General features: G+C 44.7%; 1 protein-coding gene across 1 annotated transcript; it reads right to left on the reverse strand.

The window, feature by feature from the left end:
* Nucleotides 1-154: 154 nt before the first annotated feature.
* Nucleotides 155-12,069, reverse strand: MPI (mannose phosphate isomerase). Its single transcript, XM_026709693.2, has 8 exons — nucleotides 11,647-12,069; nucleotides 7,737-7,864; nucleotides 6,633-6,833; nucleotides 4,696-4,837; nucleotides 3,970-4,152; nucleotides 2,547-2,720; nucleotides 1,957-2,165; nucleotides 155-1,310 (listed from the first exon to the last, which is right to left on the reverse strand). Exons 1-8 carry the CDS (start codon nucleotides 11,663-11,665, stop codon nucleotides 1,092-1,094), a joined length of 1,275 nt encoding a protein of 424 aa, XP_026565478.1. The 5' UTR covers nucleotides 11,666-12,069; the 3' UTR covers nucleotides 155-1,091.
* Between the last annotated feature and the right edge of the window lie 1,433 nt (nucleotides 12,070-13,502).

Here is a 13,502-nt window from a genome sequence, read left to right on the forward strand (position 1 = left end):
GGGTCCAGTTTGAGTGCCAGGGTCAGTGTGTGTGTGTGTGTGACAGAGAGAAAGAGAGAGAGAGTAAGAAAGAAAAAGAAAGAGATAATACAGGATCAACATCTTGTCCAGTGAAAACATTTCAGGTAAACCCAAAAGACGTTCCCCTCCCCGCCCCCAAAGAGGCAACTGGACCTTCTGGTTTTTCTTTGAAGATGTTTCACTTCTCATCCAAGAAGCTTCTTCAGTTCTAACTGGATGGTGGGGAAAGGGAGGATTTATACTCCTTGCAGACAGCTGGTCATTTGCATCCTTTTAGAGATAGGTTGAGGCCACTTGGAGGCTTGTCTGATTTCCTTGAGGAAATCCTTCCATTCCTCACCATCCGGTCAGAGCTGAAAAAGCCGCTTGGATGAGAAGCGAAAATCTTCAACAACAACAAAAAAAAGCACGCCAAACCCCAGAAAGTCCAGTTGCCTCTTGAAAAAAGCTCCTTTGGGGACGTGACCTAGAGGATGGAGAATCTCCATAGACACTTCAGGTAGTCCTCGACTTACAATTGGGACCCGAATTAGTGCAGTCATTAGACAAGCCATCATAGGACTGGACCGATTTGTGCAACCAAAATTACACCACCATCGATTACCGTGTGCCCCTCTTCTACCCCCACTCGTTAATTTGCCAACCTCAAAATTTGGGAGGTTCCTGGGAGTTGAGGTCCACCTGTCTACAATTTGTCACGGTCGAAAAACATGGTTTTAATCTTAAGATCCACGGACTACCACCCCAGTCAAACAAGCATGACACAGGAGAAGCATCTATTGAGAGACGTGTTCTTTGGTGAGTCGGAAAACAAAAGCATTGCCCGCAGCCTCCATTGTTATCCCACTTAGGGGGCAGTAGGGCTACCAAAGCATTTCCAACCCTACATTTTTGGAGCAATGGGCCAAAGGAGCGTTGGCCAAAAGCCACCCAAGGAGAGGAGACCGTTGAGATTCCTAAGTCGCCTCAGCCTCAATCCTTGAAAGGCGAAACAAATGGGAGAGATGTGGACCGAGGGCAGCTTCTCATCTTGAATTACTCTAAAGAGGAAAATTGCTTGGTGTCCCTTATTACAAGAGGCAGCAAGCCCGAAAAAGAACCATCCCCTCAACGGAATTGAAATGCAAAGAGAGGCTCTCGTTGGCAGAGATGAACAACACGGTGCCGGGACGTAGAATCATTTCAGATCCAGCTGCCGTGGAAGTGCCGACGGCCGAACCCTGGACCGTCAGCAAGATGCTTGCCGAGTCGATGGCCGAAATGAGGTACAGCTTAAGGGAGGAAGGGATCTGTAAGAAAAAAGCAGAGGGGTTGCTCGACACGGGAAGTAAGAGAAAAGGAGAGTCTTCCTGCGTTTGGTGGAACAGGAAGCAGCTGAAAGCTGGAACAGGAAGAAACAAACTGAAACAGGAAGCAGCTGAAGCTGGAACAGGAAGAAACAAACTGAAACAGGAAGCAGCTGAAGCTGGAACAGGAAGAAACAAACTGAAACAGGAAGCAGCTGGAGCTGGAACAGGAAGAAACAAACTGAAACAGGAAGCAGCTGAAGCTGGAACAGGAAGAAGCAAACTGAAACAGGAAGCAAGTGAAACTGAAACAGGAAGTAGAACAGAAGCCAGAGAAACAAACAGGAAGTAGCTGAAGCTAGAACAGGAAGCAACTGGAACAGGAAGCAATTGAAGCTGTAACAGACCAAAATCAGAATTCCTTCTACACTTGCAAGCATCCCAAATAGCTGAATTCCAGAAGAAAATGGACTGAAGGCACAAATTTATAACCCCGCTAAAATTAGAATCACAACTGTCTGTCCATTCCTTCTGTTTCGGGAAAATTCTCCCCAAAGACATTTTTGGGATGCTATCAGAATAAATTATTATGACTCTTAATGGAAGCTACCCATTATATTTGTGATTTCACAAGAGTGGGACTCCTTACCTCTATCCTCATGACAGCAAAATCTGGAATGGGAGGGTCATACAGGGAGATGCAAGGATCCAGGCGGCTTTGAATAGGGGGCAGCAACTTTGAGCTGGCAGGAGCTGGTGTGTAGTTCAACATTTCGCACAGGGTCAGAACATCGATGTATTTGGGCGTCAGACCAGCGCGCACCGTGTTGTCGGAACAGGCCATACATTCGATGCAGTCTGTAGAGTAAGGACACTCGTTAAGCAGTGGTGCTCAAATCTCACACAGAATCAGAAGTCACATTATGGCTTTTGAAGTCACCTTGGCCCTATTAAGACGTGTGGACTTCAGCTCCCAGAATTCCCCAGCCAGCCATGTTGGCTGGGGAATTCTGGGAGTTGGAAGTCCACACATCTTAAAAGTGACCAAGGTGATCAAATTTCCAAGAATTCTGGAATTGAAAGTCCACAAATCTTAAACTGGCCAAAGTTGAGGAATTCTGGCTTAGATAATGTGGGGACTCAACTCTAGCTTAATCCTTGGTTAAAAGAGACCCCAAATGCCAATTTTCTCCCCCTGCCCACTCCGTGCAGATACTTGCTTCCTGGGAAGGAACTCACCTCCATAGAGGTAGGCGTGAGGTTCATTGGCTCCCAAGAACATGCATTCCCCAGGCTGCAACTTCATCTGGTTCAGGAAGTAGATAACAAAGCAACCGATATCGCCTGGGTATTGAGAGTGTAACCTGAGAAGGAGTTCTCCACAACTGGCTGAAATATCTTTTCCTGCAGCGGCTGAAGAATAAGACACGGGAAAGAGAGTTGAGCAAGGATTGGTCCAGGATACGCTTTTTTTTAAAAAAAAAATTATTTGAGTTTTCACAAAAAGAAACAAAAATACAAATAAAACAACTTTTTTGAAAGCAGCGTAATCCCAGGTTACATTTCTTCGTACAGACGCAAATTCGGGTTCATGCTCATTTTTATATTCTATTCCATATCTTACTACTATTTTACATTTTCTGCATAGCTTCTCCCCTGTTTTAATTTTCTCAATTTTATTTTATTTATTTCATCTCAGTTCAACTCATTCTATTTATATTTTTTGTCTGACCTGTTTCAATTGTCTACTATCTTTTCTCATTAAACAAAATTTCTCCTGTGGTTACTGATTGGAATATGACGCCTTTATATCTTTTCCCTAAAGTTGTAACACTCAATATAATACATAACTTCCATTCCCATAGAAGTATGATACTTAATTGAAAAGTAACGTTAAAAATGTTAAGACTTTAATGAATATTAATATTAATGATAGAATTGAATTGGAATGGAATGTTGTTTTAATTATATACATTTATAATTTTTTTCCCTTTTTTAAAGAATGCAGTGTGTAGTTTAAGAATGTACCAAGCAGAATCCCAGAACAGGCTTTTTATGGTGCCATCAACACCTTCATCCTGGTACATGTCAGCGTGTTCAGATTAGCCTTACAGAAGAATCCCCAAAATTGACCCTTCAGAATAGGGAAGAGAGCCTCCAGTCTTTGGAAACAGGATGATGGGAACCTTGTTGAGGTTCACCAGAGCTCAAGTCCAGGGAAAAGAGGGATCTTGAAGGACTTCAACCCTAATGGCTCCTTAAAGAAATCCATAGCTTGGAAGAGAGCTCTTAATGGCGTACTCCAAGGGTCTTCGAACTTGGCAAGGTTAAGACTTGTGGACTACAACTCCCAGAAGTCCTGAGCTAACATGACTAAAGGAGGAATTCTGGGAGTTGAAGTCCATAAGTCTTAAAGCGATCAAGTTTAAAAAGCCCTGGTGTATTTGTTCTTTCCTTAACCCCCAAGGTCAATTTTACCATCCTTCATAAAACCAAACTTGGAACCACCGAAACACCCAGAGATGACTACAAAACCCAGCCTTCTTTAGCTTAGGATTCGGGTCACATTGACTAGACTAGAGTTATCAAGAATTGTGACTTCAGGAACACGGAGTCTAGCTCGCACCTCTATTAACCTGTCCTGATCTCCTATATGACTAACCTTCCTGGGAAATCCGCTTGACCAGCTGGTTGAGGTGATCAACAAAGACCTTCTTCTCGCTCTTCATCATCCTGGTGAAGCAGACCCTCAGAGCAGCTGACACACCACGGGGGTCATCCCTCCCACTTCGCTCCAGTTGTTCCGCTGCTACATTCCCGATCAGAGCTCGAAATTCAGGGACATCTGTAGAAAGGCCAGAGAGATGGTGGGCATCCACCCTAACTGATGGGTGGCTGATCTTCCATGTCGTCTCTTGGATTATACAGAACACAAGAGATGACCTTGGTGGAGATCGCCAATCTCCATCAGAGTAGTTTTAGCCTTCCTGCAGAGTGGATCTCATGATGTAGTCTACCTACTGAGGTTGACCCCATTTGGGGAAAACACCTTTGGAGAAAAGGTGACCGCTCATTCGTGTCTGGAATTTACACCTTCTCTAACGTGAAACTTGAATATCTCAAGTTTCAGGATAGGAATGAGATTATATTGCTCCACTGTTACTTTAACACAAAAAAAAGTCATTAACTAATCATCCAGCGAGGTTCCTACAGTTCTAACGCAACGTTTTCTCAACGTTTTCCCAATGCAACGTTTTCTCAACGTTTTCCCAATGCAACGTTCTAAGTAAGAAACCTTCTGTCCAAAACTCCCAGGATCTACTAAGCTCAGATCATTTATCTTTCTAGGATCTGGTGATCCTTTTCCTCCTTCCCCTCGCACACTTACACTGAAGGAAAGCTACAATCTCTTCCACAGGCCGGAAACCGCAAAGGCCTTCAAAGGGGGTTAGAGCGATGGCCATCTCAGGCTTGTGATTGGTGTCTGGATAGTGTTCTGGATACTGAGCATGAAGTTTCTCTGCCAATTCCTAGGAGAGGAGAAACGGACAATGGGTAAGGCCAGCGTCCAAGTCGGCTTTGATCATTGAACTGATACCCGATCATTTTCTGATCGATGGATCGCAGAATCTGGGAGAGACCTCAGATGCACAGAGAGGCGGACTAGTGAAAAGTAGTGACCCAATCCCAAAGGATCAGAAATGACCCCAAAGCAATACAATTAGGAGATGGGTCCAAAAGGTTCCTTCTGTAATAAGCAGCTGAGTTGGAACCCAACAGAGATTAAAGTCAACCTAACTGGCTTGATAATCTATCCCCTGTGTAATGTTCTGTTAATGCTCCCAGATCCAGCACACATGGTCCATTTTGACCCTGAAATTAACCCTGGTCTTCCCCACTGCTTCCATCATCTCTTGTGGTAGAACCCAAGACAAAACTGCCTACCTATATTTGACTCTCCAATGCCATCATAGACCTCGTCATACATAACAGAAGACCCGATTTAAGGAGCAGCAACCTAACCAACCTTGGGCGATCTTTAGAAGATAAGCAGGCTTAGACCAAGTTATCCTTGGGATGGGAAACAGAACAAGCACTAGTAGGATTATGGGTTACACTGCGAAGTCAAAAAAAAAAGTCTTTCTAGAAGAAGACAGTAACAAATCACTTCTGTAAGGCTACCAAGAAAAGCATGTAGATGTGTTTTGGGTTCTACCACTTGAGCCAAAGAAGACTTTGCATGAGCCGTGGTGATATAGTGGTTAGAGTGTAGTACTGCAAGCTACTTCTGCTGACTGTCAGCTGCCTGCAATTTGGCAGTTCAAAACTCACCAGGCTCAAGGTTGACTCAGCCTTCCATCCTTCTGAGGTGGGTAAAACAAGGACCCAAAATTGTTGGAAACAGCAGGCTGACTCTGTAAACCGCTTAGAGAGGGCTGTAAAGCACTGTGAAGCTGTATATAAGTCTAAGTGCTATTGTTGTTTTCCTTCCTTCCTTCCTTCCTCCCTTCCTTCCTTCCTTCCTTCCTTCCTTCCTTCCTTCCTTCCTTCCTTCCTTCCTTCCTCCTCTCCTCCCTCCCTCCCTCCCTCCCTCCTCCCTCCCTCCCTCTATTGAGTTAGCAGTGGCTAACTCACTGCTCACTGCCAGCAGTTTGATCCTGACCAACGTTGACTCAGCCTTCCATCCTTCCGAGGTGGGTAAAATGAGGACCCAGATTGTTGGGGGCAACAGGCTGACCCTGTAAACCGCTTAAAGAGGGCTGGAAAGTACTTTGAAGTGGTATATAAGTCTCAAGTGTTAGTACTATTGCTATACAATAGTAGTGGCAAGCCATGTTCTCTACACTGACCATTTTCTGACATAAGACATAGACATAAGAATTTATTTGTCATTACACTCGCAAGCGGGTGCAACGAAATGAGGTGCTCTTCCACAAGTAAAACTGGACAACACCATTGAAAGAAAAATGAAATTAAACACAACAGACCGTACAATAATCTCTATACAATTTAAAAATGTAAATACCCCATTAACTCTCAGCCATTAAATTCCACAAAAATCTTATGACTCTTATGACTCTGAAACCCAGAGCTTCTTCTAAATGCCGTGTAATTTTCTGCTGTTTTGAAACTCATCTCTCCCAACAAAAAATATAGTGTAAGGTTCTAAAATCAGAGCACGCCACATACCTCCTATCCCCAAAAGAAAAAGAGTTAATATCGGACATATAATAACACCGATCCCCAAGAGGGCCACCAGCCAAGGGAAACCACAATTGGAAAATGGCAAAATATTCCCACGCACATCCAAGGAAAAGCCCTTACCTTGGTCGGGTGGGCCTGAATGGACAAAGCTGTATTGACCGACAGCACTTTGAAGAGGAAAGGCAGCTGACCTTGGAAGCTGTCCTTCACCTTTGACCCCAGGCAGGCAGGGTTATCCGCGATCCACTGGCTTAACGTCTTCTGGGGAATGCGGTTGTCCAGAATGACCGCATCTCCCTTGGGGTGAGCACCCATCCAGAGCTGGAAAGGAAAAGAAAAGTGGCACTAGGGATCCCAGAGCACCTTGGGGTATGGCATAACATGAAAAGTGAGCCCAGCTCATTGTCATGGATGTTATAATCCTGGTTAGAACAATCATGGCTTCACATATTGAGTCAACCCACCCGAGAAGCATGTCGAGTCTTAGCAAAGGGATCGGCCAAACATATTTGTTTCCCTTGTGATCTAGAAGTTAAAAACTGGGAGACTGTAAGTTCTAGTTCCATGGTTGGTATGAAAGTCAGCTAGGTGATTTTGGGTCAATCACCAGGGGACTGTGAGTTCTAGTCCCATGGTTGGTATGAAAGCCAACTAGGTGACTTTGGGTCAATCACCAGGGGACTGTGAGTTCTAGTCCCATGGTTGGTATGAAAACCAACTAGGTGACTTTGGGTCAATCACCAGGGGACTGTGAGTTCTAGTCCTGCATTAGGCATTAAAGCTGTCTGGGTGACATTGGGCCAATCCCCAGGAGATGGGAAGTTCTAGTCCCACTTTAGGCATGAAACCAACTGAGCGACCTTGAGCCAGTAACTTTCTCTCAGCCCAAGGAAGGAAACAATGGCAAACCATTTCTTAAAGACTTTTTCCCAGGCCAATCGTCAGGAGTCAACACTGACATGAAGGCACACATATATATATATACAAGTATGTGTTGGCAGTAATCTCAACGGCCCCACCTCAATCGAGGTGACCCGCCACCCTCACGGAGATGGCCGTGACTCCCAAATCTTGTCTTTGGGGACGGCTGTGAGCGAGACTTTCTTTTGCTTTGTTTTTTTTAACTCATTAGGTTTCTTCGGCTTCGTGTGAAGGAAGACCAGAGTGAACTTTTGAAAAATGGATGCCGGAAACTTGGTTTGATCTGCAAGAACAAGGACTCACCTCAGCGTAGGGCTTGTCAGCGTCAATCTGTGCCATCGGATCATTGCTTTCTAAGAGCTTGGCCACTTGGCTGTCCCGTCCTGGCTTACCCCACGCGTAGTTCTGCACAGCACAGGCCAGGGGAAACACTGAGTGAGTCAAAAAGAGAGAAAAGGAGGAGGAGGAGGAGGAGGAGGAGGAGGAGGAGGAGGAGGAGGAGAAGGAGGAGGAGGAGGAGGAGAAGGAGGAGAAGTCATTCAAGGACATTCATCTCACAAACATCACCATCTCACTGACCATCTTATAACCGAGTACAGGTTACTCAATCTGGGTTGAAAGATGGTTCTGGAAAGCTGGTTCCCCCCTCCCCACCACCCAAGGTTATCATTTCATACAAAGTAAATAAAAATGTCAAGCGCGGGTGAAATCAGGAGATTCGTGCAGTCCAAATGATGATAAAGATTTATTGCAAGCTTAAGTCCTCTAGAAGAATCTGAACTTTTAATCATCTGGGCAAACCGAATGGCGCTAGCAGAGTGTTTACTGGCCGGATGGATGCCCTTCCTGTCACCAATGTGGAGTTATATTTATTCAGCAGATATAATCTCAACGTGCCCAGAAATATCGGACTCTAACCTAGGATCAAACTCACAATCTCCTGGTTGCGAGGCAAGAGCCCCACCTCTAGACCACCGCACCATTTCAAGAATCCGAACTATTAATGGTCCAGGCAAATTACTGGGAGTTAAGAAAGGAGGAATTCAATGTGGACAGGACTTAGGATCTGTTATGGGCACACAGGGATTCATGACTGATGACAGATTTGACCCCTTCTTCGGGCTCAGCCCGGCCATCTCCTACCCGAAAAATTCTCTAGTGTTCAACTATCCTCCACCTAGAATTATCTAACGCAGGGAGAAAGGAATCCAGGACACGGCCTTGCAAAGAAGTATTAAATGCTCTTTTCTGCTCGCTTCAACCTCCAAATTAAATTACAAAGCGTGCCGTGCAAACCTCACCATTACAATTTTGCAAGTCCAGACTTCCTGTATGTCTCTGCTAAGGAACCCAGCCGATTTTGGGTTTATCTCAAAAAAAAATCCAGTAGGATTAAAGATTAAATCTTTTTCTGGGTTCCAATCAGCCAGTTAATATATCTAGGGTAGATTTCGCTGCAAGACAACAAGCAGTGCCAACAAAGTGCAAAGTATAATCTCCCCTCTCCCTTTTTTTTAAAAAAATAATAATAAATTGGGCCGTTTCTATCTGTTTGTTGCCGCCGAGAGAAAAGCGAAGGGATAAAGGATGACAAGGGATTAAGATTAAGATTACAGGGACACTTGATTTGCTACAAACAGCTGCAGCAGTTCCAAAGGGTAACATTGCGTGCCTGCCCTGCCCTGAGATAAATGGCTATTTTGGGAACATCTCGGGGCAGACTGAGATGAGTGAGAAACAACGACGGATTTCTGCAGATTTTCCTGCATCCATTCCTCCGTGCAAAAATCCCGAGAGGTCGAGTGGAACCTTCCTCCCCAGACAGAAATATTATACGTCGGGCAAACTTGGATCAAATTGATCTCCTTTTGGCTCAGAAGCGACCACAGTGGCTCACAACCCCAGCACATCCCTTTCCTTGCCAGGCAGAGGTCTCCATTTCAGAACCAGCATCTGCAAGAAGAGCCGGGGGAAAAAACCTCCCCACCGAAGCCCCCAAAGACAGATTCACACATCTTAGTTAATTGTTAAGGTGGATTGTTTACGCCGGTGGTGGGATTCAATTTTTTTTTTTTTACTACCGGCTCTGGTGGGCATGGCTTGGTGGGTGTGGTGTGGCTTAGTGGGCACGGCAGGGGAAGGATACTGCAAAATCCCTATTCCCTCCCCAGCCCACTGACCTACTTTCCAGCTCTGTTCTCCTGTGCAGGGCAACCAAAGAAGACCCAGCCAATCAGCTGGAACTCGGGAGGTGGAGAATAGATGGGGGCGGGGCCAGTTAGAGGCGGTATTTGCCGGTTCTCCAAAGTACTCTAAATTTCTGCGACCGGTTCTCCAGAACTGGCTGAATATACCACCTCTGGTTGACGCATCTTTGCAGGGAGAACCATGAAGGTTTTACCTGGATTTTTATTTTAAAAATAAATAAAACTTACTTCCCGGGATAATTTGGAAAACAATCCCGCCACAGGCTTAACTCAGCTTAGTTTCCAAGCCCAGGTGAGCTTGGGAGAAATTGTGGATTACTGCAAGGAGAGGAGGGGGTGTCTCCAGGCACTTTCTACCCTACATCCTGGTCTGACCTCCCTCCCTGTTTCAATTTCAGACCCTGCCCATACCCTCCCCGCTATAAGGTGAGGGGGAAGGAAGTTATGTGACTCCAAGCGGCTTCTCTAAATCGGCAGGTTAGAGATTCCCTCTGAGCAGATACCAGAAGGTGGGTAGGGTTTGAAAAGCACGTTCTCCCCCACCTGGGCATCCTCTCAGGTATTGTAACTTCAGCTTCAACCACAACAATACACGGGCAAACAACTGATACAGGAACTGGGCCTGGCTAGACTAGGGAAGAGAAGGACCGGGAGAGACAGGATAGCAGTCTTCCAATATTTGAGGGGCTTCCCCAGAGGAGGTGGAGGAAGGGGTCAAGCTGTTTTCTAAAGCATCCGAAGGCCAGACAAGGAATAATGGATGGGAACTGAACAAGGAGAGAGATTCAACCTGGAAATAAGGAAAAACTTTCTGACAGGGAGAACAATCAACCCATGGAACAGAAGTTGCCCTTGGAAGTTGTGGGTTCATCATCACTTGAGACCTTCAAGAAGAGACTGGATTGCCATCTGTCAGAAATGGTGTAGGGTCTCCCGCTTGGGCAACGGGGGGGTTGGACTAGATGACCTACAAGGTCCCTTCCAACTCTGATTATCTGTTACCTGATACAAACTCAAGGTAAACTCGCACCAAACTCGATTGCAGAAAATACGACTTCAGCCACAGAGGGGTCAACACCTGGAACTCAGTCCCTGACTCTGTGGTTACAGCCTCAAACCCCCAAAACTTTAACCTTAGACTGTCTACCGTGGACCTCACCCCGTGCCTAAGAGGACTTTAAGGTGCACCAGCGTGACATAAGTGCACCAGCGTGACTACCGTCCCTGTCCTATGGTTCCCTTTTATTCGTATCCACTTCATGTATTCATAACCATGCTTATACTTATACTTGTTATCTAATACTTGCTTGACAAAATAAAAATAATAAATAAATAAAATAATAAAATAAATAAATAAAATAAAATAATAAAAATAATAAAATAAAATAAAATAGAATAAATTCCCACACACACCTCCCTCTCCCCGGAGTATACAGCGCTGAGGCAGCCAAGGGACCCTGAATGCAGCGCCTGCTGGGGCATCAGTGCTTTTTCCAGACCGCTTTGCAGTGCAGGAGTGTGCCCACCGCCCCAAATCCAACCACCCAGCCCATCACCCCCCGCCCCCACCAGAGCATATACAGCGCTTAGACGATCAAAGGAGCGTTGAATGCAGGAATGCAGCGTCTGCCGGGCATCAGCGCTTTTTCTCCCCCCGCCCGCACAGTTTGCAATGCAGGAGCGTGCCCACCGCCCCCAAATCCACCCCCACCCCCACCCCCAGCCCATCATCCACCGCCCCACCAGAGCATATTACAGCGCTTAAGCGGGCGAACGTCCACGAAGGCAGCTTTGCTCGGGCATCCACACCTTTCCGGCCCGTGCAAGGGGGCTTCTTCTCTCTCCCTTCCCCCCACCCCCCCCCCAAGACCCGGCCAGACCAGCCGGGCAGCCTCCGGCAGCTCTTTTCCCAGCCGAGATTCATTCATTTTTGCAAACTCGCCTCTTTTTTTTTTTTTCCTTGTTTCGCATTTTGCAACCTGCTTCGTTTCGCTTTGCAAACTCACCTCTTAACTCGTTGGCCATTCTGGGATTTCCGATTTCCTCTTTTTCTCTCTTTTCTCTTTTTTGCCAAGCCGAAGCGAAAAAAGAAAAAGAAAAAAGAAAAAAAAAGAGTGAAAGAGACGCCGCCACGCCTCTTCCCGGCAACCGGCTGGGCAAGCTGGGTAATGTAGTTCTTCAATCCGGAGCAAGTGGCTTCTTTTTGCAAATCTGGAGGAAGGAAAGCGGAATCGGAGTGACTTCGGAGCCGGGATCCTTATTCCCCCAATAAGTCTTTCAAATCCTTTGAAACACAAAGCAAGAGACGACAGGCAGAGGTTCCACCGGTGCAGCTGCCCTTTCGTTGATTTGAGACTACAGTACCCATACACTGCTGATCTGGACTACAGTGCCCATCCACTGCTTCCCTCCCAAGCCAAGATTGTTACGTTTTCCTGCTGCTTAGCAGAAATATATACATAATATATATTTTTTTTCAATTCATAAACACATATATTTATGTATTCACATAATTTTATACATAAAAAATAGTACAAATATAGACAACATATATAGAAATTTAGACATTATCTATCTACCCCAATGTTGGTCAACCTGAGCTGCTTTTAAGATGAGTTGGACTTCAATTCCCACAATTCCCCCTGGCTGGCTGGGGAATTCTGGGAGTTGAAGTCTACTTTAAGATGAGTTGGACTTCAATTCCCACAATTCCCCCTGGCTGGCTGGCTGGGGAATTCTGGGAGTTGAAGTCCACCCACCTTGAAGTGGCCAAGCTTGACAAATACACATTTTGTAATATCTCTAATTAATAAAGCTCTGAATACAATTTTTTTAAAAAAAATATGAAAACATTTTCTTAGAAATGTTGTCTGAAGATTCCCAGTTAAGAGCTGGCTGGGTTTTGTTTGTTTTTTTAATAAGGAAGGACATGTAGGAATGTTTCTTGATCAAAGGAAAATAAAGGATTGTGATAAAATATTAGCTGTTGTCTGTTTTGTTCTATTTCATGCCTTTATTGTGATGCAGAAACTCCATAATAGAATAAGAATTTTTAATTGGCCAAGTGTGATTGGACACACAAGGAATTTGTCTTGGAATTTGTAATTCTGGAACAACAATCATTCGACGAGAATTTTAAGACATCTGGAACTAGAATTTTATCCCATTTCAAGCTGGGTATATATTGATTATTGGTAATTCTCAGCTCCAAAAGTCCAACATTTCTTACGCCGTAACCAAAGCAACAGCCACTGTGATAATTCAGCTCTGTTATATGGCTGTGTCCCCGTGGTTAGTTTCTCATTTGGCATGGAAATCAAATCAGGGTTAGTCAATTAAATCTGGCTATTTTATTAGTTACATATTGTAAGTTTATTCACTATTTTATTAAGAAAAAAAAAAGATGATTCTTTCCCGTCCTCCAAAAGCTGTGAGGTGGAAGCATAAATGCTTTAAATAAATAAAACAATGACAGAAAGGAGGTTGAGATTAAAGCGCATTATTATTGAAATATTATTTTATTATTGAAAATAATAATGACCATATGGCTGTTATATAAACTATTTGAAATTTGAAATCTCTTGCGGAACAAGCCTAATTTATTTTATTTCTGTTTTACTAATTTATTTTTCTTATAACACCGAACTGTTTTTCAAGTAATTTGAACAATACGATTAAGGAACTATTCATTCAATCAGAGCGCCTCATTTAAACAAAAATAAACACTAGCGCTATTACACCATAGAATACGGTAACGAACTAGACCTTTCTGCCGTGCGCATGCTCACAAAGCGCGCGCATGCTCACAATGTATTCCCCCTCCTCAGCATCTTCCTCCCGGAAGGCAAAGGAGACCAAAACA

The sequence above is a fragment of the Pseudonaja textilis genome, chromosome 13, assembly GCF_049901715.1.
Source record: "Pseudonaja textilis isolate UNSWEBS1 chromosome 13, rPseTex1.2, whole genome shotgun sequence".
In the NCBI taxonomy this organism is placed as follows: domain Eukaryota; kingdom Metazoa; phylum Chordata; class Lepidosauria; order Squamata; family Elapidae; genus Pseudonaja; species Pseudonaja textilis.